The sequence below is a fragment of the Colossoma macropomum genome, unplaced genomic scaffold (assembly GCF_904425465.1).
Source record: "Colossoma macropomum unplaced genomic scaffold, Colossoma_macropomum, whole genome shotgun sequence".
NCBI classification, from domain to species: domain Eukaryota; kingdom Metazoa; phylum Chordata; class Actinopteri; order Characiformes; family Serrasalmidae; genus Colossoma; species Colossoma macropomum.
Genome location: NW_023494785.1, coordinates 10937380 through 10962532, shown reverse-complemented (window position 1 = coordinate 10962532; position 25153 = coordinate 10937380). Strand labels below are relative to the sequence as shown.

General features: G+C 39.6%; 1 protein-coding gene across 4 annotated transcripts; it reads right to left on the bottom strand.

Moving 5' to 3' along the window:
• Positions 1-10252: 10252 nt before the first annotated feature.
• On the bottom strand, positions 10253-24066 carry snx16 (sorting nexin 16). 4 transcript variants are annotated; one of them, XM_036582709.1, is made up of 9 exons: positions 23864-24066; positions 21755-22269; positions 18614-18700; positions 16382-16530; positions 14957-15026; positions 14456-14592; positions 13503-13631; positions 12334-12373; positions 11125-11244 (listed from the first exon to the last, which is right to left on the bottom strand). In XM_036582709.1, the coding sequence occupies exons 2-8, from the start codon at positions 22136-22138 to the stop codon at positions 12355-12357; spliced, it is 975 nt and encodes a 324-aa protein (XP_036438602.1). In that variant the 5' UTR covers positions 22139-22269; positions 23864-24066; the 3' UTR covers positions 11125-11244; positions 12334-12354. The 4 variants fall into 4 exon arrangements, with proteins under 4 accessions (XP_036438588.1, XP_036438594.1, XP_036438602.1 ...); XM_036582717.1 differs by having other exon boundaries at positions 11189-11241; XM_036582695.1 differs by lacking the exon at positions 12334-12373 and having other exon boundaries at positions 10253-11244.
• Positions 24067-25153: the final 1087 nt, after the last annotated feature.

Sequence of the window (25153 nt, the reverse complement as noted above, 5' to 3'; positions counted from 1 at the left end):
CAGACATTACTAGACATAATGACAACAGGCCTGTAGCCCTGACCTCTGTAGTCATGTCTTTGAACATCTGGTCATAGCCCCACTGAAGGCCATCACAAACCCTCATTGCATTCCTTAAAGTTTGCATACAGAGCTAACAGATCTGTTGATGATGTGGTCAATTTGACACTGCAATTCATGCTACAGCATCTCGACAGTCCTGGAATCTACACTAGAGTTCTTCAAAACAAAGACCTCAAACATCTCTGTCGGTACAATTAGTTTGATAAGTGGAAAGTTCAAGGAACCACAATTAGTTGTCAGCAGACAAGTGCACCACACAAGATTTCACAACATGCTCTCAGATGATGATAATGGAAGGTAAGACAGGAGCCAGTAGTCACTAAATATCAAAAGGAAACATTAATAGAGTGATGTACTGAGAGATATTGGAGGAAAAAATAATCTCATGAGCCAAGAAACTGAATCTAAGAAGATTTTCTCTATTAATTTATTTTTTGTAAACATATATTTGTACATGCTTATGAAAACATAATATTTGTATATATTTATAAGTGCAAAGTGAAAAGACTTTATTATGTGTAAATCTGAAGTGGATATATACACTGGAAGTATATCACATAAAAAAAAGCAAAAGTTTCTGAATGTTTTCCCTCACTGTATATATGTCAATTGTAAAAGTTTTGATCGAACCTCCTTTCATACATACAATTATGCAGTGCATGCAAAATTTTCCTGGCATGTCCGGCTTCATACAGCAGCATATTAAAGAAGAATGAGAAGAAGATGGCATGAAAAGGAAAGAAAAGAACCCCAGACCAATGTGTACTAAAACTGCATTAAAAAGGATTTTGGATTCATTGAACCTTTCTGATTGGCGGTTGCTTATTGATTTATTTCACACACTAGACGATTCTTTCCACTCCAGATGCTTGACGAGGTCACATGTGGATTTATCAAACACTCTCTGAAAAGTAAATACACTTACATAAGCAATTTGAGACTTACTCAAGGAAGCCTGAGGACTGACCTTATCTGATTTTACAGATTTACTCATTTTTCCAACCGTCCAACTGTCTTTTTGCTGGATAGCATTTGAGTTGTTTAAATTTTATATGACATATTTTAAAATATTTTATTCCTTTGTGAGTTTCAGACACATAATCTATTTTACTGTCAGGGATGATAATATTTCATTATAACAAATATCTTTCCAGTAAAACTGTAGCATTCCAGGAAAACACACCCTGTGCAGGACATGAGCATTTCTATATTCCTGGATCTCATGAACTTACAGCATCACTAGAACTTTCCAAAATGTATTTTTGGTAGAACTTGTTTCACCCTTCCACGTTGTGAGGTCATCCTCAACATGTAGGGAATGTGGTTTGTTTGGAATGTACCTTCAGCTCTTCTGCTTCCAAATTAAAAACATGGAGGAGGATGAAAGGCATACTAACGTCTCTTTAAAATTCAATTCCAGATTTAATTCAATGCATGTAATGCATTATTTTCTTTAACAGTGTTGTCTGTTTGAAAACAACACAACCGTTATGGGCTGTTTCAACAAGGTGTCATTATTGGATTTATACCATTCTTCTGTTACCTGATGAGAAATGTCTGTCTTTCATTTACTCCTCATTTATACTTTTCACTTATTAGGTGAACTGCTTCTAAACATTCCCGTAATGAATCAAATGAGCTTCCCTAATTCTGTTTTATTTCATAACACTTCAGAGTAATGTCACCCACAGCTGTTTCCCTTTGATGCACCTATCCATTATGGGATATCTTTACAATTCACAATTCACAGTTTAAGCACCTTTCATTACACTGAAACTTCCAGTGATGAACTCCAACACCTGCAGGACTCATTGCATGAATGAAGATGCCTTTTTTTTGGTAATTTGGTACCACTTTAAAATAAGACTACCCTTATAAATGGTTCATGAATGGTTTAAAATGAGTTTATTAATGGTAATTTACTAGGTCTTAAAGACCTAAAAATCATTAATAAGCATTTACAACACATGAATAAAAAGGCCAACAGTGAACTCACATTCATTTAAACTGTCAAACTTCTGATTTTGATGTTTACTGATTTTACTTTGTCTTTTCCATCAGTTAGTATTAAATCTATCAGCTCAATCACATATTCATATTCATCAGACATAGCAGCTCACTTTAGCCCTTTTTATTAATGTGTTATAATGGCTTATTAATGATTAAACTAATAACCAAACTATTTTAAACCATTTTTAAGCCCTTGATAAAGGTAGTCTTATTTTAAAGTGGTACCGAAATTTTCCCTGAAGGAAATTTTAATGGGAGGTTATTTGAAATTATTTTTTTTGTAAATATGAGTGAAGATTCTTTTTCAAAGTTTAAAAAATCGCCACATAAACAGAAAGGTTCTATAAAAATAGGGTTCTAATTCAGCAATAATTTGTGATTCCACTGTTCAAACTCATCAGTTTATGGCCAGGTTTAGTGGGTGTTTCTGAGGAGGCAAATCACTAACCAGACCACCAGGACTGGGGCTGAACACTCTTGTTCTATACCAAATAAATATTTCCTTAGAACTGTATGTTCAAGCCAAGAACCATTTAGAAATCTTTACTTTTAAAAAAGTGAGAACAGTGTTTTTTAAGTCCAGCCAGACACAAATGAACACTGTATCAGTAAGGTCAACTGGGAACTTGTCTGTCCTAAATAATACTTGGAATTAGGTATCTAGAGTCTTTAACAACTGTTAAATGTTACAAAATGCCTGATTATTTTGTTTGGACAAAACATTCTAGTGACAACATTTTGTTCTGAACCAAAAGCCTATCACAGTAAATTAGCCTTGCATGACTCGCTAATAGTTGGCCAGAGCTTGGCAAAATAACAGGCAACATATGTGCACAGATGTCATTACATTACAATACAATACGATGAAGTGGAGTACTGTAACTACAACAAAGGCCTCCCTTATGTACAATGTACACTGACAGTTTTTTGGCTGTTAATTCTTTCAAATAAAATATAGTAAACCAACCTACTAAAAACAGTGTCTGAGATTTGATTTGATTTGTAAAATTTGATATAGTTTCAGGACTCCATATGTTTGCTGTCCAAAGATAAATCTTCTAAACAGTAACTTAATAGGAGAAGAAAAACGTCCTTAACTTTTACTGTAAGTGAATGTAATTCCAAGCACTTTTAGGGCATTTTTATTGGTCCATTTATCATGAAATTAACCTACTGCGCTCAAATGATGTATAAAATCATAATAAATTTTCCTTTATCTTTTTCAATACATTTTAATGTCCTGTCAGCAGTACCAACCAGGCACCGGACAACAGAGCTCAAAATAGGACACTCCGGTCCAAAACCAGGCACCAGGTGTCACGTAGACACAGAAGTACACCTTTATATGTAGAAGCTTTTCTCTCATCTAATGAAGTAAACAAACCTGCTACACCTCCTAAACTAGATAGGCAGTTATCACATTGTCACAGGTAGCATGCTTAGTTCACCTCACTTTTAAACATCCTTGACAGTCTTGAACATTAGAAAAGCAGAGCTGGCTCAGTCCACTACAGTAAAGGGAGATGACAGATGTCAAATGTACATGGACTGGATTTCCTGTGTGGAGGAATGTAAAGATATGACAGAAAATATGGATTTAAACCAAAGATCCTCTCTGTTTAAGCTATAACATTAGTCTGCGCCTATGCTCCTGACATTTGACTGCAGTGACCCCTTTAATAGAAATAGTCTTTCAGGTCACAATAATAGAGAGACGTTGATGATGAGATGATGATGTGTTATTTAAATACAATGTCTTTAGAAAGTACAGAGACAGTAAAATCATAGTGAAATCAAAATGGAAAAAAACCAAATGCAAGACAAAAGAGCAAAATATTACCTTTTATTTCTGTTTAGTTCTATTCATTTGCTATTTCTGAGAGCGAATACCATCCTCAGTATATGGTTGTGTTGTGAGGGGTGAGAATGTGGCAGAGGAGGGAATATACAGAAATACACAGGGAGAAGGAGATTCAAGGGTGGTCTTTTCTCCCTCCTAGTTAGTTAGTTCACTTTGTTCTGGAATAATAGGATGCTCTTTTGTATGCCTTCACATCTCAGCTCTGTTTTAGTATTGGGATGAATTAAAAAAGTCTAAAAGATATTAGTAACTTTTTACAACTTGCTCACCATAACTTCTGTCTTTTGGGTCAGTGACCATAAACCAGTACGAAGACTGGAGATCTAACTATGAGACAAAAACAATAAGTGTGCTTACTGAAAGAGAAGAATCTAATTAGATAATATAGCCTAAAGCAACATCTGAAATAGTTTATAAATGAAAAAGACAGTGGTGCACAACCATCAGCAGCAGGGCTGGCTGAAAAGAACTGGACAGGAGGAAAAAAAGAAAACACTCAAACAAACCAACCAACCAACAAACAAAAAAGCTAAATTGACTGAAATCAAAAACGTCTTCGAGCATGCAGCCATAATCCCCTGCTGAAGAACAAACAAAGCTTTCATTGATTTCAATAACAGAAAGGCCGGGTTAAAATAAAGAGTACAGAGAAAACGCTGCAAACACTGCAACAAGGTTTTGTATAACAGCAAAAAAATCTAAATCAAAAATTCAATTCAGAAAATTCAAAGTATACTGCCTTATCTACGAAACATGTACCAGCACCAATACTTTCAGAGAATGCTGCGGTGCACAGCATTTGGATGCAATAAATTCTGTTTTTACTGATTCTCCGTAGTCTGAACAATCTGTTATCAGTTTTCACAAATATTTGAATGAATGTAATAAAAGCCGATTTGTCAGTCTGAAAGCTGATCTTCTCTTCCCAGTGAACCGTTTACTAATAATGCATGATAATTCAGCATAGTCACAAATTTTCAGCAAATTTAAGCAATGCTGTATTCCGGAATTGGTCTGGAAATTCTTTTGCGGTTTTCGTGGCAAAGGATGGCCATGACTGGACAAACTGGGGAAATATTCATCCTCAGACAGCAGTTATCACTTCAGGCCTGTTCACAAAGCAGAGGAAATCATAATGAAATGTGGACCTGCCATAACAACTTCAAAAAGCCAAGACCTGCAGCTTTTCCTCTGTCGCATAGTGCTGCTCGCTATCTCATAAACAAGCAGGCCTGATGTAAACCAGAATGCCCTCAGCACTGGATGAGAATCTGATCCATTTCATCACTTCACGCGTTTATAGAACGCTTGCTTTGAAACGGCTTTCATCTCAGTCGTTGGAGCCTGAGCCTTTACTTATTGTTTACACGGAGACTGAGAACAGGCCTCAGGTTATTGATATAGCAAAAGCACTGGAGTAAGAGTGAAATCTCTCATTCTCACCATCACTGGAACAACAGTCAAATAGGAAACGCTCCAGTGAAGCTTATATGACAGCAATATATGATATATTGATATACATCTGGAGAGTTCCACATGTGACAGCTTACTATAAATCCTTAACATCAAATATGATCCCTATTACGATTGTGTAGTTTCACTGTTTAATGTTCATTTGAAACAATAATTCATACATATTACAAATCTCTCGCTGTGCTTTAACTGATGGCCTTGTGTACTGTAAGGCATTAAAGTAAGTTTAAGTGAAAGCAAAGGTCTGCAGTTCCAAAATGCCTTATATCCCCCTGCTCCTGCTAACAGCTTCCAGACACCAAGGTCCTGCACAACGCCAAGGAGCTGTAAATCAGGCTAAAGCTGTGCTGTTTTACGCTGTGGTGCTCTGCTCTTTGACTACATTGCATGCTGTGATAACTTGTAAGCTCACCTGTAGCATTTTCAAAGCCCCCTAAATGAAATAAACCACTTCTTGGCTTCGGCCAGGATTGCACTAGTTTTGTTATTGCTCCTGGCAAGTAGAGGTCACTCATAAGTCACGGGTCAACTTCTGACTAGAAACATACAACAATAACATGATGGATGGGGATAAATGTTAACACCCTTGTGATTTATGGCAGAATTGAACTCTGTGTGGCATTTAGGTAATGAAACCCTCATCCAATCTCTAGACAGGACCCCTCAACTTTTTAGTTTCTAAACCTAGTAGCTGAAACTTGCATAGATTCAACTTGACAGACCTGACGTTCGTATCTTATACCAGTGGTGGAGAACTTTTGTCCTGGAGGGCTGGAGACCGGCATGGTTTAAATTGTTTCCTGCTCAACACACCCACTAGCCTAGAAATTATGCTGAGTTGATTCAGGTGTGTTTGAGTAGGAAAATCACCAAACCGCGCTGGACCCCAGGCCTTCAGGACTGGAGTTTGTCATCCATCTTACATGATACTCACTGGCCACTTCATAAGGTACACTTACCCTGTATCTAAGATCATTGTTCGTTCCCTCTTATATATTTGTGTAACAGTTTCTTTGGATAGTCCACTTTAGATGCTTGTAGATACTTAATTTATTTTCAGGTTATATTCAACTAAATATCTCCGAAACTGACCACAACTTTCTTTAACTCTAAACCTGCTCTAATCCTAACCCTAACCTCAACCCAAAACCTAAACCCAACCCTCACACTGGTCCTAACCCTAACCCCACCACTGTTTAGAATCAGCTGAGTTTCAACAGATAGTTTGTTAACAATTTGGACATCTGTAGATAATATACAGAAGACTATAGTGGACTGTCCAAATAAAGTGAGACCAATATTTGTGGTTGGTGGTCTATTCTCAGCCCAACACTGAGCTGTCTAAACTCCAGTACCACTCTGTGTAGCTCCAAGTTAACACGTCACTACCATGTCAGTGTCACTGCAGTGCTGAGAATGATCCACCACCCAAATAATACCTGTTCAGGGGTGGTCCTGTGGTGGTCTGGACCATTGTTGAACATAAGTAAATTTGAACTAACATGCAGAGAAACAGAGGGGCTGTCATCTATAGTAGTAGAACTTCAGAATGCACCTATATGGTAATTGTGATAAAATGGACAATGTGTGCAGATACAAGTTACAGTGGCCAGTGAGTGTATCAGGGATGAAGAATTCAGGGTAAATACCTAATTGCAATGTTTCTGATTTGTATTGTGGTTACGCAATATGGATCAGTTTAATATACTCTCAGAAAATTAAACAGACCTTTTACCCTCAAGAATGAATTGCTGAATTGTGTGTCAGACTGCCAGTTCATGAGCTCTGCCTCATAAGATAAACTTTCCCCTCCTAAAACTTAACACAATGTACATAACATGGAATAGAACGAAAATTGCAGCTCTTCCACTTTTTAAAATTACAATTTCAATATAAAAAAGATGAATTGCTCAGCCCTGGAGTGACGTATCATTCATGCTTTTCCCTAAAGACCACATTTTACAGGTGCTGCATATCTCAAATCATACATGTATAACAAAATTGTGCTAACAAATAAGTAAACATGCTACTGTAAGAGTTCCTCCTGCAATGGTTTAAATGAGAGTAACTACTGCCCCCTAATGCCCAAAAATATTTTGCAAAGGAAAGTTTGTAATAAACACACACCAGTGCACTGATTAAGAGACAAATAAATAATCCACCACATTAGAATGAAGTGAAAATACCTCCACTGAAAATGTTTATTATCCCTCAAAAGATAATCTATTATGTGACCAAAAAAACATAAGTTTTGATGATCTGAAAAAGATATCACACCCAATTCCATTCTACATTCCTACTTTTCAATGACAAGTTATTGGTAAAAAAAAAAAGAAAACAGATGTACGGCTATTTGACAGCACAAAAAAAAACATTAAAACTGACAGATGTTGACACCTTTGAATTGCATCTACTGAGAAGTTGCATAAGATTTATCATCAGACGTTTTGAAAGGTAAACTCTCATAATCCCAAAGACATGAATTCCTATTCGCTTAACCTACTCACCATTACACAAACTTTCATTTGCTGTCATATATTAACAACATGTCAAGTGTTAAATGTGCAGTTTAGTTAAATAGTGAAAGAATGAAATCCTACAGAGGACATTATAACTGGCAAAGAATCCTGTTTGCCAGCAGCAGACCGAGTAAACACAGTTTCAACATAGATGAAGACCATCTTTCATCCACTAAATCAAGTAAAACAATCTGCTACCACCTAAGCAGCCATTCTGCAGGTGGCATCAACCCTATTGAAGAGAGAAAAAAGGACAGCAACTCAATTTGTGAGACACACAGATAAAATTACAATAAGGGAAGGAGATGCAAGGCACTATGTTAGCAGGGTTGCTGAGGTTGATTTGGGAAGGACCTGCATACGTATCACACACACACACACACACACACACACACACACAAACTAAAGGACACATATATGAACAGCAGGGAAAAGGCACTGCGCTTCATTTGAAGCTAAAAGTAGCATTCAAACATAAGGAAGCTTCACCTGCTAGCCTAGAAGCATTGTACACCACAATCCCACAATCCCTCAGGACCTTAAAGTGCAACATGTGACTTGCTGCAGCCATTTACGAACCTTGACTCAGCAATTTCCTGCTTGGACTGTGCCAAGTTTAGCTTTGATAGAGATGCTCTAAATATGTGTACACACTAAACACAAGTGCTAGCTTTTAGTGACCCCAACAACATGTACCCCACTAGTGTTTTTCTTTTTTAATGTCTTTTTTAAGTATGGGTTTAACGTCTCTACATACTCCTGTATTCATTACTATTGTGACATCACACACATTTCATTATGACATCGCAATCAGCCAGTAAAATTAGCATTGCGTATGTGATGTGACTGGTTCAGGTTGGTTGACAATGGCTCAAATTGAGTTAATCTATCCAGGCATCACCCATAAACGTGTTCTTGCATAGCAACAGCAGACGTTTTATGTCCTTCATGGAATATTAGCAGAATTACTGTTCAATCTAATAAGAGACTGTATGACACAAAACAGTTTATCCCTTAAAATACTTGAATTTCAAATGCTATTTACTTTGTAGGTGCATGCAAGGTGCATGTCACACTGTTAGGACTATTTTTAGTGTTGCATAAGAAATGTGCCAAAGTTAACATGGTGGCAGATTTGTAGGAATGCATAATAACACTGGAATTATATCAGTATCGGCAGGTAACAGCTTTAAAAAAAAGTTATGCACGCACATATACACCTCAGCATTAGACAGATGTTAAAATATGACCAATATCTGAAGACGTATTTATTGCACTCTGGAAGAGCAAAGCGCTTTGATGACTGAGCTACAGTGTCTGCATTTTTTCAATTTTACTGCATTTGTAACCCCAGAAAAAATATTAAATTTCTCCATAAATTTCTCCATAATCTAGTTATATCTAGATTTTATAAATGTGTATATCAGCAGACATATGTAGAAACAAAATATTGGATATCAGCTTCGGCCCACAATTCCTATATTGGTGCATCCCCACAAATTTGACATTGCCACATCCAACCGGACAACGATGACACAGTCCAGCTTGATAACAGCACATTGTCAACTACAAACTCTAGCAGCAACTCTAAACAACTTTTTGTTGTTAATACAGTCTCTCATTAGGCTGAACGGGAATTTTTTTTCCAACTTTCTGTAAAGCTGGTCTTAATCGTTCCAGTAGTTGCCATAAAAGAACACAGAACATGGACAGGTTAATGTCAAAGTTTAAAGGTGTTTTTCCATCATCTGCGTATAAAATGTAGTCACAATGCTGGACATAATTCTTATAAGAGCCACAAGGATGGCCTAGATTAAAACACCTGCTTCTTCTATCAACTTCGATTTTGAATTACAGTCACAGAAGTGCTTGTCCCCAAGGGCATTAAAGCACAAAGATTATTCTACGATGACCGGCAATCATTTTGATCATTCTCTCCAACAGCTAAAATGATCTACACAGTGCAATCGCATTTGGGTCTGAAGTCTAGTATAGCAAATGCACAAGTGTGTTAAACAGTACAGACCCATATGAAATGTGAGTAAAGGGAGTTGAAGTGTAGAGACTGACTGATCACACTAAAGTATTACTAGTGTAGATCAACATATGATCCTGTAGACTGCACCTCAAGCTGCATCTACGATGACAGGAAAGGTACAAAATCAAAATCAACTCCACAGAAAACCCATGGTTGTTAAAAGTTCACTTAGTGTTTACACCTTCACAATAATTACTGCACAAGCATTGCGTGACATCAACAAAAAAAGCCTGCATGATATTTGAAACGTGCCTTAAATTCATCACAGTGAGTAAACAAGACAAGTTCAGGCTTATAAAATTCAAATATTTTCATCCCCCTACACATATTCTTTGCCCTCCTATTATCAATGAAGCTATGGCAGTGCGTTGCGAAGCAACACGATGACACAAAAGGCAAAATTCAGAGACGGAGGCTTTAAACCAGAGACCAACTGGAGTTATAGTTTTTTTACACTGGGTCTTGTGATCACAGCCCTGATAATATGACAGCAGCACAGGGGAAATCTCAGTCTTTGTTATTGTCCTTCCTGAGTTGATGACTGCAGTAGCTGTATTAGCCACAAGGGGCACTGCTCTGTTGTGTGTTTTTAGACATTGAAGAGAGCAAGAGAGCAAATGCAGTCTCTGTTTCTGGATTGTCACAAAGTTGACATTATATGAGATGCCTCTGGTTTAAGGAGCAAAAATTAAGTTAGTCTCCGTCCGTATATTTTGGTTGAGAAGCCCTCTTTGGCTGGTCGTCCACCATAAGGTAGATATTGCAGTCCTCAGTAAATGCAGCTTTGAAGAAGCCTTTTTCCTCCAGTCAATTCATGACTAGAAGAGTCTGAAGTAATTATATTTGTCTGCAAATGAATGGAGCACATTCAGATTATCCACAGTGCATTCAGAAGAAGCTCTGTTGTTTTAAAAGATATTCCAGATTTCAGCCCCTCTCCCGGACAGGTCTGCTTCCTTTCACGAATCTTATGGGTGAGCATGCCTGTCTGATCTTCAGTTATGGTTTTTGATGCTGACCACAGACAGACAACCCCTGTCTGTCTGTCGCAGTTCATCAACCATGAAGTTAGGAGAGACTGGCATCTCACTGCAGCATAGAGAATAGAGTGCAAGAGAACAGAGAGACGGAGAACAAAGACAAGAGCGAGGAAAGGAAGTGCAGTACTGGTTGTAGTTCACTTTTCCAGCTGAGTGACCTGGATGACTGGAGGAGAGCGGCTAATGGCCGGCCCGCACCAGCATGACGATGAGCTCCGTGACGCCTGCTTCTCACAACTGCTGAAAGAACAGAGATAGAACGATTTAGCATGCAGAAACAGCATTCACTCAGACAGCACAATAACTGCTAACTCTGCAGTGGACTCTGAAGGACACAAGACAAGACAGTTGAGGACTGACACAAACCTTGCGTTAGGAACGTTTCTGCTTACATTCTGAGTCATGAAGAAAACAGACATGAAGACTGGGTCACTTTAATATTAAAGCTACACACTGAAGGAAACCTAATTGACAAGAAAAACAGAGCAAACGAGACATTCTTAAAAATTAAGGTTCCTAAATCGTTCTTGGCTTGGAGAAACACCCAAAATTGGTATAGAACTTTTACCTTATGTGGGGGTTCTTTAAACTAGGGGTGGGCAATGTGTCAATATTTACATATATTGTGACAAATTACATCACATTATGTCACAATATGCCTTTCTGGGTGTATCATGAATTTCATCAGTACTTAAACACTGATCAACTGCATGTTCCATTATAAACCTGTCTGGCATGGTAAATTAGATTTAGTGCAGCGCTGTATGTGAAACACTGAATAAAAAATCATTGCACCCAGTATATTAAGTAAGTATTTTTTAAAATGTGCCATCACTGATTAATCCTCAGAAAATCTAAATATCATGATGCATATTGTGAAAATGTCTTGAATTATCGTAATATTATATTTTTGCCATATCATCCATCCCTACTCTAAAATTTAAAAAAAGACTGTGCACACATCCTATTTATAAATGGTTTTTTTTCAATAGTCAACCATCAAATGGTCCCTTAGGGAACCAAAAATGGTTCTTTTATAGCATCACTCTAGAGAACTCTTTTCTGCCACCTTTATTTTTAAGAGTGGAGACATAGAAAGTAGGAGAGAATGCGAGAAAGATAGGCAGTGCAAACAGTGCGAAAATAGTCAAGCTTGACCATGACTACTGGGGTTTAGTCTTTAAATGAGCACCTGCAACAATGACAGGTCTGTGGGAATGTATCATGGGGAGACTTTTATATACACAACTGCTCGACCAGGCAAGACGATACAGATACAAGAGTGTCAAGACATAGGGTTAAAAACAACATGTAGAATGGAGTCAGTACCTCAAACTACTGCACTATAGGTCAAAGAGGCTCTGCCTGGCTGAAGGAAGGTAAAAACAGAAGGTTTTAAGAGGGTCACAGATCACAATCTGGGACATTTCATCTCAGTATCAGCTCAAATGAGTAGTAACACAATGATGTTTGGATCAGGTGCAACACCCAGAAATAAATGGTGTAAACCTGACTGGCTATGTTCCAATCTAGAGGAAGAATATGTGCCTATATGCAGAATGTCCTGCCTCATCCTGTCTCTGTGGCTATTTGATTTGCAGAGAAAGCTGACTTGAAACGCAGTCCACATGCCTCCACCACTAAAAGGGCAGGGCCGATTGCAGGGAGAGCGTAGCTGCTTGGAAATGGAGGCTAACTCAATATCAACCGCATCACTCTCCAGCCCGTCCACAAAAATGTTTCCACACTGGCATTGAATCGGCCACAGAACAATCTAGCAATTTATAGAGCTGCATAAAAATGGAGGCCAGCCAAAGTGAATATTCCTAATTAAATATGCCCTGTGGATCATTCTCAACAGCAGAATACTGCTTCTTTATGGCCCCCTGCTTTTTTCACCCAAATATGATACATGAACACTGAATATGGAGCTTGGCACCGTCATGTTCATAGTTTTGTCATGCAGCACATAACCTGCTTTACTTATTACCATGAGTGTGATACCACTCCAAACGCACAAACCCACATGCATTAGCTAAATTGAGTTAGGGGATTGGGAGTGTGTGGGTGTGCATGTGTGTGTATGTGTGTTTGGGGGGGAGGTGTATTCTGTAAAGCTTTTAAGGTAATTTGTATTGCTCCAAAGAGGTCCAGCCATACAAAAACATGGCTTGAAGGTTGAGGGGAGGGGGCAGGTTTTTGGGGCCAGTCAAACTCTGAGCACAGCTTAATTGAGCCAAATGATCAATGGGGATCAGCAGTGTGTGTAAGCCACAGTGGGAACAAAGCTGCAAGTGTCTTAAAGCTGCCTGGGAAACAGGCACGCTGCCAGCTCCTGCTGAAAATGTTTAGCATCCAAAAAACCCACAAATAGAAGACCGTTAAGTGTTGAGAGCTGGAGAAGCAGACGACATATGTGGAAAAATCCGTTGTTCCAAGAATGGATTTAATGTTTGAGCGTGTGTGTATGTGTGTTAAGGAGTGGAAGTGAGCCGTACCCGTTTTCCTCTGGCATGTCCTGATCTGCCTCGGCGGTAGAGGACTCCACCTCTCCATCTGCATCCACACTGCTCTCACTGCCTTGAGCAGACAGACCACAAGGGCTCTCTGGAGTCAGAGACTCGCCACTGAAACCACAGGTGTACACCAGGATGCACACGCAAGCGTACACAGGCAACCACACAGACAGATACACACATACATGTAATAAATGGTCATAGCTTTATATGTAGCATCAGTGCTCAAGAACAGAAACCCTAATATTTAGATACTATGACATAGCTACAGTTGGGGGTGCACTGGCACAGCAAAAATTGCTCATAAAACTAATGAGGAAACACTTTACTTGAACCCTGCTACATAACATTGACATAACTATGCCATTAACATGCGTTTCATGCATGGATCAGGCCTAGATTCAATTTGGCCTGGTACTTTTTCTAAAACGTGTCCCGTGTGACCAAATGAGATCCAATTTTACTTTCTCTCATAAAAAGCACCTCAACATTCTGTTTACACTTCGGTTAAATGTGGTCAAGATCCGTCTCTGACCACCTCTGAAAGTGGTTTGAGTGATCCAATTGTAATCCGATCACGCTTTTCATGCAGCTAAATGAACATCAGCTGATGACTGAAAACGCATGTTGTGCAAGGTGTAAACAGCCTCATTACGTAGAGTAATATAACAACGTCATGTCATAAAGTGCATCTGTAAAAGTCTGTCATGACAGCTAACTAGAGTATGTTTAGCAAAAATTAGGATGCGGGATTAGCTGTCATGACAAACATCAAGTCGTCTGTCATGACAACTGCCAGTAATAGTAACATCATCCTGTTATATTACTGAACATCTGCTGAGACAACTCATGACAGTATATGACATGTTTATGGAATAGTTACATCAGTGTTATGTAGCAGGGCCTAGGAAAGTGTTACTGACTAATGCCCTTACTTGATCCTTTTTTCAAGCAGGTGTATGTAGAGCTCTTTCTCCTCCAGCAGCTTCTTTAAGGTGCTGATCTCCCTCTGTTTTTCCAGCAGCTCCTTCTGCAGCCGGTAGTTACTCTCCTCCAGAGTCTCACAGAACGCCTGGAAGAGAGAGAGAGATATAAACAAAGACAGAAACAAGAAAGAAAAAAAGATGGATAAAGAGAAACAGACAAAGAGGGAGAGAGCGATTATTAGATGGTTCAGTATAGCCTCTGTCTGTCAGCACAGTCTGTCTAGAGGCTGGAGGGATGTGGACAGGCTGCTGAGAGCCAGCCATGCTAATGAGAGAGCTGTCTAATGTTCAGCTCTCTGGCTCTGCCTGTTGCAGCACCTTGGCATAAAAAACAGACATGCTGAAAACAGAGGGAAAACAGTTCAACAGAGTCAGAGAGATTTCTGTGTGATGCTGTGTGAGCATATATCCAAAGCTATTGAGCCTACACTAGGTGGTTTCAGGTCTTACCCGACTCTCCTCCAGACTGTCGAAAGGACCTGGTGGGTCATCCAGACAAAGGAACTCTCGTACAGCAACACTGCAAAAGCGCACATACACAAACAAACTGAACTAATGCTGGGGCAGTATCGATAAATTTCACCCTCATGATGTTTTCTGAATATATATCACAGTTTGCAGTAATAAAGTTAATAAACCCATTCTTCTGCCCCACGTTAAAAGACTGCCGTGCAATCCTGAAATTTATTCCTGTGCTTGTTTAATTCGGCTGCTTTGTTCTGTTTCTCAAGAAATTATACAAAAAAAGAAAACTATTTATTTTGAATTGTTCTTTGAAAACAATATGAGGCACATATGACATACTGCAGGTACGTTTCTCTAATACTAAAAATCAATACTTTAGTTCAACTTCAGTACCGATATACTAGTACAGATGACATATCTTGCAGCTCTACGCTGAAAATAACTCATCAGACACAAAGTTTCAGCAAACGGCTATGATAACACACAGTAACTCTACAGGGAAGTGAGCATGGAGATGACTATTAAACAATGTGACTTGTTTGCATATGAAACAGGATATCAGTTTTCCTCCAATGTCACATATAGACTTCCTACTAATATAGCTTAGGATGATCAACTGCAAAGGCCTGGACAGCAGCCAACTTTGTATAACTTTAAGTATATCCATTTAACACCCTCTGATGGGCTATCGTGTATGAGTGAGGAAAGCTGCCAGAGGGAGAGTCTGGAGCATATTTACTGCATGCCAGACGGTCTTGAACAATGCATTCAGGACAGAACGCTAACTAACCTCAGGACAATGAGGGGCAGCGCACGCATGTATGCATGTGACCTACTTATTTGTTACAAACAAATGTGCTGTATCTTTTAGGACTGTTAAGTAGTGTTGGGTGACGATGAGACTCAATATCACAGTATTTTCCTAATATATATGACATCGGATGATATTTAAGTTTGCATTAGAAGTTAATAAACCTACACTTCCAAAGTTCTCTATACTAAAAGAATGCCTTCTAAACCTGACAGCCTTTTTTTATTGGACTGCTTTGTGCTTGTTTTCTTCTTTTAAAATTATACCAAAGAGTACAGAGCATTGCAAACTTTGACGGCAGAAGGGAAACTTTCATGTATTTTGAAGCGTTCTTTCAAAACAGGGTATAGCAGCCAGTAAATTACACACACTGCAGTTAAACGTTTGTATCTATCAGTACCTCAAAACCTGCTGTGCAACACCGATATACAGACAATATATTGCCCAGCACTACTGCTGAGATATCAAACATGTTGTGACTTAAAAGTGTACCAAATAACTCAAGTTTGTTTTTCCAGAAAGGGGAGCACATTTTGGCAGGCTGGCAGAGCAGACTAAGGTCAGATAAGAGCTCAGGGGAGGGAGGACCATCTGCTCACCAGTTGGCGATGTCTTTGTGAGCCACCAGGTTTTGTAGGAAGGCCTGCAGGCCTAACTGTCTGTCCTCCAGGAAGTCTGCATTATAGTTATCTTTAAACCAGCGCTTAGGTGGCAGAGAGAGCCGGAACCCAGGAAACATCTCCTTCAACTGGAGGAAAAAAAAGAAAGAAAAAAAAAACACGCAGATCAACATTACTTTGTCATACATATTGCACTTATCAACTTACTGTACATCTATGACAACAAAATACCAACAATGAATGCACAATGCTCTAAATATGATATTACAATACATTCAGATCATCATAGTAACAATATTTTTCCACAATGTAATCTATGCATGAGACAAAAAGGATGGAAGACAAAAGTATGACAGTTCAGAGTGCAAATTTTGTTTACTACAAAACTGTTTACTGGTGTTCAAGGTGGTTTATGCAATAATTAGGATAATTACTTCACTCGCCAGGTGGCAGGTGGAGCTCGATAAGGCTTGCATCTGTCTAACGGTTAGTGGAACTAAAGAGAATATGATGTGAATGCATTCATTAGGGCAAGTGCTTAAAATGCCTGATAGTATCAATTTCAAAATACTGTCATGTGCGTATTACATTGCCCAACCCAAGTGTGGGATAAGGCCAGTACATTGCAAAACAAGCTTGTGGAAAAACCAGCTAGACTGGTTGTGTTGAGACAAAGCGCAATTACAGCAGTGCTGACCCCATTCACGCAGGGCTCATTTCAACTCAATACATACTGTAGGAGAGCAGCAGAACATCCCTAAGCCCTCAGCACGAACGCCACCTAACGCCCAACTTTTCCACCCTTTTTTCAAACTGAACAAAAATGCTGCTCTCTGAAAAGGGCAAATCCATCAGGTTGTGTCAAAATATCACCCCTTTCTCCCAAACTACCCTGGAGAGTTGGGGATGAAAGTGAGCAGCAGGTTTTAACAGTGCACTGGTGGTGTGTGTAGACAGAGGCTGGGTCAGTTGGCTGGCTCTGGCTCTGGGTTTACAGAGGAACAGTAAGGCTTTGTGTGCATGGAAACGGGGTTTTGGCCTAATCACTTCCACACTCCACTCAGACACCAGGTCAGCTCCCAAAACTAAAGGATGCACCACACTGCCAAGGCTGTACAAAACAGCTCAGTCTGCACATCGAACTAAGCTGTCTCAGTCCCTGTTGGGGTTTCAAAAGTTCAGTTCACTTTGTTTTGGATTCATAGTTGAATATTAAATCACTCTGTAATACAGTAATAAAACAATGTATACAAAGGTCTTCCCTTTTGTGTGAGAACGACTGTACTGAGAATATGAATAAGAATTTCCAACAGATAGCTTCACTTTATTAGACACAAATTGTGTTGTAACACCTTGTGAGTGCACAGTTTGAGATTATAGCGCATCTTTTTTTTCATGCATATTAGCCATCCTTTAGCCCAGAGGTCACCAATCTTATTCGCAAAGGGCTGGTGTGGTTACAGGTTCTCAATCCAACCAGGCAAGTACACACTTCATTTAATTAATCAACTGTTTGAAGACTTTCCCAACCCTGTTCAAAGTAGGCTGATCTAATAATATGGCAAAATAGAGAAAACAACATTTTGATGCCAGTTTAGGGTCTGTGTAATGCGTTCATCCTATGTGCTGAGGCCAGCATGCTCAGCACTAGCACAGCTGGTTTGTAACTGGTTCACTGGAGTAATTAGCTCCCATGGGGTAAGGGCCATGCAGCAGTCAAGTGGCTGGTAAAAGGGTATTCCTTGCCTCTGCACGCAAACATTAAATGAATTTAAAATGCATACACAGAAAACAAACACACATGATAAAAGCATACAAACTGGAGCAGAGATGAAGTCACAGCATACATATAAAAAGGAGCATTGCAAAATGAAGCATATGCAGAATACAAACAGACACAACAACCAAAGATATTATCTTACACTGGAAAAAAAAGCAAGGTAAGTGAAAACATGCAAATGGCGAAACCACACATTCTCCTGTTCACACACTGTGTGGCCTTGTTTCCTGTTGAGAGTTAAGCAATTTTTTCCTCTGGACATTTACGCCTGCAGAACCTGCAAAAGCCTTCTTTTGGCTTCGAGTCAAAGGCAAAACAATGGAAATGTAAGACAATGTGGCAAATTTGCAGTAGTCGTAAAATAATGACCCAGACAGTACAGGGAATATCACTGATACATAAAACCCTCTTGATGAGGGACTGAGACTGACCTTGTCGTTGAGTCTAGAAAAGTCTGTGTAGCGCCGAAACACCACCCAGCTCTCCTCCTGAGACTTCCTCACCAGAATCTTATACACCTGCCGAAAGAGGGAACAGCAACTACGTTTTACTACACATCTGTTAAGAATATCATCCAAATAAATGTTTATTGGCACTTCTATAGATAAGCATTGCCATTTATTCGCTTTGTTCTCTTTTGTTTGTTTTTTGTTTGCACTTCTGAGCACAATTTTTTTGTAATATGCAACATCATCAGTAAACTAACTTTGGCAGCAGCTTTGCTCTTTTTTATTATTTTGTCATTGGTGCTTGGTAATTTGGGTCTAGGTTCCTTTATTTTGAGAATATCTAGTATGCACCCATCCAGTAAGTTCAGCAGGGACAGTTTTTCCCCCTTTATGAATAACAAGCCTTACAAAACTAAAGTACTATGAAAAGCAAACACTAATTTTCTCCTAACTTTAACAAAGATTTAAGGGGTATTCCAGCTTAAAACTAGCATTTAATATTTATGTCACATCATTTAATATTGTTTAATCCAGTACTGCACCTCTCAGATTTCAGGATCTTGTATCCTTTTTGTGTTCGGCCATCAACAGTCTATCACTACAATTTAGATCATGCATCCCACAAATACATCATATAACCACTGGGAGTCAGAGTAATGTTAGCTATTTGGCTTCCTTCTGCATTAGCCAGCTATTAAGACTTAAGACTTTTTGAAATCCACAAAACATATTTCAAACACTCTACCATGATATATGCGCCTCAAAGCCCTTACAGTTTTTCAAAATCTCTTCCCACCTTCAAGATACATCATCAGAACAGAGCCAAATATGCAGCATCTGGAGCAATTTTCTTCAGGCCCTGCCTGTATCTGACCACACAAACATTAAATCATTCCACACCACAAAGCTGAGAGCCATTCATTTAGTGCTGCACGAATCTGTGATTCCAGAGGCTATTTAAAGTGTGAGGCCTGGGGAAGAAGGCTGCCACCTAGTTGGATAGAAGGAGGGTGGGATGAGAGAACCGATGTAAACATACTAATCCGAAGCTCAAACAAATGTGTTCTCCAGGTCACTCACACAATTCCAAGCCCAACGAGAAGGGCGCACTACAATACATACACGCAAACATCCTGACTTCAGCGCAGATAACAGCAAAGTCCATGCTACTACAGACACTAGCCAAAACAGGTTCAAGGCCCATAATCATAACAATACAGACATCTACACTCAGCATACAAAGTGTACAAAGGTGTTCCTGATGAAATGGTCAATATGTGTCGCTAAAAGAAAGGTGTCCCTGATTACGAGGCAAAGTAGTGTATTTTTGGCATCAATGTGATCAATTTGACCCAAGACATCATAACACCAAATGTCCCCATCCCAAAAATAAGCTTCAGGAACAGGGAGGATGGTGTACTGTTAAGAATCATATGCTGGTGTACAAAGGAGGTGTGACATAAGAACAAACAGAAGGACAGTGGGTGGGGTAATGTCCTGAAAAGGAAAGAACACAGCTGTAGTCAACAGTTCCTCCACACAGTTTCTCTCAGCGTCTCTCCGGAGATGTGAACTCAGTGTCTCCATGGAGATGTTACTAATAATGAATCAAAGAAAAGAGCTTAATGCAAATGAGATGATGCTAACTGGCAGCAACCAGTTTTCATTCATAGCTTGCCACATTCACTTTTTGTGACTGAAAGCCTTTGAAAGATAGACTCCCCAAATTTTCATGACTTCCCTTTAAAAGCCCTGACCTTTAATGCACCACAGCTGAGCTTCAGTTTGTAGGTTTCAAAATGTCAGCATTTGCATGTCATAAATAAACTTGCCTGAAACATGATCTAGACTGAATATTGGCACAATATATTTACATTATGCAAACATACTGCAAACCTACTACTTTGTTTTTACTTCCTACCTGCAGAGAAATGTAAGGCAAAAATAAAGCCAGTTAAGCTTTGCCTCAAATCCAGGACTGGTACTTTCTGTCACCTGTTTCAGTGAAAACTCTGCCACATTCCACAAGTCTCATAAAAAAAATTAAAAAAAAAATCACAACTTGCAGTGGAATTTTCATCAAGCCCCCATGAGCCAAATGAACAGGATGTATGGCTAAAAACAACAGGCAGGGTGGGATGTTGGAAGCAGAGTGACCTGTTTAAATATGGGACTGTTTTCCCCCTCACAGGAATGGAGTGCATTAAGTGCCTCTAGCAAAATGTGACACAGCCAACGTGATCCCCTACCTGACACAACAACTGAGCAATGCTGGATGACCACATGCTGACATCAACCTGCAGCTGAAAAAAAGCCAGTCATTCCAACTTAAGGGTAACTCAGGGGCACTTCCAGGAAAGAATAAACATTCAGAGCAATTTACGCTTTTTAGATTTTCTTTTTCAACTGCTTTGTTTCTAATGCTTTAAGGTCTAATATATAATGGCATATAAAGTTACATACCTGTGATTGATCTGCATAGAACACGAAAGAGAGGCTGCAAGATTCTGATTTTCAAATCTTAATATTTTTATTTTAGTTATCATAAATAACAACAATTATTAGGGTTAACTGTGATACTGTTATTGTCCAAATAGTGAAAAATATTGTGATATAAAGTTTAGTTCATATTGCCCACCCCCTGGTTCAACTTTAAATTACAGTTTACTTGTCAGAACACAAGAGGGAGGAAGACAGAGACAGTGCTAAAAAGAATCTGATCAGCATTTTCAAGCCAAGTGAGAAAATGTGACCTCAAAAGACTGGACACTGTGACCTATAGCCAACTCTGCACCCTTCAGTCCATCATGACTGCTGCCACAGTACCGAATACTTGAGCAAGATCAGAAACTGACCCGACAGAGCTTCAACAGAGACCAGAGACCAAATTCCAGAAACTGAAAACACTTACTAAGCAATCTTGTGGTCAGGGAAGTAGGGTAATTAGGACACCAACAATTAGGTGAGAACATGTTGGAGCGACTCCTGTACCTTTAGATGATTAGTCTGCTTTTCACTAGATGATCTAGACACATGCCTTCATTAAACAATGGAATAAATTCAGAGGCTTGGTTATTTTGGCACATGTCTGAAAGATTAAGCTCCCAGGAGCTTTTCTCTCACCGTGAACTTGGCTCGTTCTTCCATGACCTCGTAACCCAGCACTGTCGGGGTTATGGGTCTTTCTTCCCAACTGGGGGTCTCTGGCGGTGTGTCCGGCCGTGGGCAGCTGGAGTACTCCACTGCGGGGTCCAAGCCGTTCATCCTGGCCCGAGTATAGGGGCTCTGACAGGGCGGAGTGAAGCAGCTTCGGTCTGAGCCAGAGGCTCCGGTGCTGGTCCCTCGCCTTCCTAAGCTGCTCTCATCTCCTGGGCCTTTAGTGGAGGAGGATTCTGAACTGCTGGACGCACTGCCCAGACTTGAGGCTCGCTGGGGCCGTCTGGGGTTAGGAGCCCCTGACAGGGCCCTTTCCATAGGGACAGGCACTGGTACAAAGGGTGCGGCCATCCGTTTGGATGTCTTCCCTCTTTCTATACTGTGTAGTCCTTGTCTGCAGCTCTGCGCTCACCTGCTGCGTTTCAGAAATAAGGCCAGGATGGACAGTCTGTCACCATGCATGGACTTACCACCACACAGCACTGTGGAAAACAAAAACCAAAGGGACAGGTTACTTATTGGTATCAGGCAGCAGCAGCCTAATCTCAGACAGTTAAAACCTAAAATCTGCTAACACAGACGTTAGGTCTAGACACATTGGCATAGACAGCATTTCCTCCCATCATGCTGTACCAATCAATACAGCACCACAGCAGAGCACCAAGTTCTCTGCCAACTTCAGCATTAATTAATTGATTCCCCCCCTTAACATGACATGAGCTGTATTTTTAGCTGCAAAGCAGAGCTGAAAGTATACCTGATATAAATAGGCTCAACTGAGTGGATCTCATTTCCATGACAAAAGAAAGAAAACAAAAGCATCTAAATATAACAATTGTTTCTCTAGCAAGGCTATTTAAATCCATGCAGTGACAGAATTTTCACAATGATGAGTGTACAGTCAAAACGTACACACACAAGTAGTAACACAGTCCATCACACATACAGTTTCAGGGGAAACAGGACTAACTGCTGGAATCTTTCAGCTATTTTATAATATCTCTTCATGTATTCACACCTCGGAATCTGCACCTTCAGAGTTGACAGCACAAGTATTAACTTACACTGTCATTCAAACATTTGGAGTCACTGTTTTGAATAACATAAAGCAATTATTGTTAGTACACATATAAAATTATTCTAATATTATGCTAATATTTCTGAGGTTTCAAACAATTTATGAAGTAAAAAGAACTGAGATTGTAGATTATTCCATTAACAAGAGAGCTGTATAAATTTATAATGACATTAAGATCTGGAGTGCCTCATATTCAAAAATATAATGTATTAATGGCAATTTTATACTGTCCTATAAATAGCTAATTACAGATAAATATTTAGTAATACCTACTATTTTTTCGTGCCATACCAGTTGTTCTCAAAATACTGTAAACTGTGAAAAAAATCCGTTTACCCTTTGGTTGCTTAGTTTATAACACCTCAATCTACACTGTATAAACTACTACTGAATAACAACTGTTAATATGACAAGTGACTCCAAACTTTTGAACGGGAAAACATCTCAGTCTAAGGAACAATGACCTTCTCTGAAGATTACAAAGCATTTAAACGCGTTTAGTACTTTTACCAGGACATTTTGTACACAGCCACACTCACATTTGTAACGTTAGACTAGTAAACAAGAGCCGACCCGGCCACATAACAGAACTGTAACGCTAATTCACGCCAGCAGGAAATAAACAGCTAACCTGGGTTAGCTAACGAGCTAGCCAGCTCAATGTTAGCTCATGTGCAGAAAGTCGCGAACATTAACTTTAAATTTGAGGGGAAACAAACCGCGAACTTACAGAAAGTAGTCGCATTTCACTCTCTGCACACCGGCCAAATGTGTTTTTGTTCTCAAGCCTGTCGCAAAACAAGCCAGCTAAGGATGACAAGCTAACTAGAGCACAAACGGCTGGGACGGTAACGTTAACGTTAGCAGTAGCTAAGCAAGCCGCTAGCCCGCCTGTGCTAACAGGCAGCTACGGAGAAATAAGGAGAGAGAGAGAGAGCAATAACGAGCTAACTCGGCATATGAGAGTGCTGGAGGAGTTTTGAGAAACTATTACTCACCGGCAACTCGACTACAAGATGTCTCGGTTATCGTATTTTAAAGAAAAGAGGCTTCTTCTCTGGGATTATGGAGAATTCTGTTCAGAGGTGCCTCATCCTCGCAGTAGAAGCGCTCCTGAGGGGAAGATCAGGCTTCCTTCACAGTCGCTCAGTCAGCCACACATCTCCGTTTGGGTGAACGTCTCTGCCTCTCCTGCACTGCCTCCTCACACTGGCTCCTCTAGCGGCCAAGCTTCTTATACGGTCAGCGATGATGGCCCGTCTACACTTTCAGGAGGATTACAGCAGCCTTTCTCGCGTGTTTCGTTGTTTGGAAAAGGGGAGAGACTGTGGATTTATTTAACTTCGTAACCCGACACAAACGGACAGGTTCTGTGTGAAAGAGAAATCACCCTTGTTTAATTTCGAGAGGCCTTTTCTAAGCTAGAAAGCATCTATATCAGCCAGGAAAAAACAAGATAAATAAGAGTAAACAGTGGTTAAAAATAAGTCATAAGTAAGTAAATAAGAAAGACAGAAAGTAAATAAACGAATAAATAAATAAGTAAGTAAATCAAGGAAGACAGTGAGTTCAAAAAGAAAGATATAAACCACATCAGCTACATTTGATCATGAATCTAAAAAGCAAACTTACAGAGCCCTGCTGGTGACATCCCGCATAAATGAAAATAATGTGTGGCCACGACTTAGTAAAGCGTGGGGACGAGATCATGCCTTATGAAGCTGTGGTCAAGGCTTAATTATCCCGTTCCCACATCTTACTAAGTCGTGGCCACACATTATTTTTATTTATAGGGGATGTCACCAGCAGGGCACCATACAAACTTACAAAGTCACTTACATCAAAGGGCACTTGTGTAAATCACAAATATGGATGGAATTAAAATATAGACAGACATCTTTGATCAGTGTTACTCAAACCTGGTCCTGGAGGCCCACTGCCCTTCACTTTTTAGTGTTTTACCAGCTCATAGCAAACCTGATTCAACTAATCAGCTCATTAACAGCCCATTATTGAGTTAAAGTGGCTGTGCTAAAGCACTAAAAGCACAGAATGAGCAGGAGAGTGGGCCTGTGGGACCAGGGTTAAGATGATATCACATAACATTAAAGGGGAACTAATTTCCAAAAGCATTTCTCCATAATTCAGCTGTTAAGATGTAAACAAAGTCCTTCAGAGTGGTTTGATGTGAAATGCTCCGTTCTAGAGGAACATACTGAGTCAGAAATGTACACAGTGGTGGTGACAGGAACCAGAGGGCTGAAGAATTTAATGTCTCTAAAAGTTCC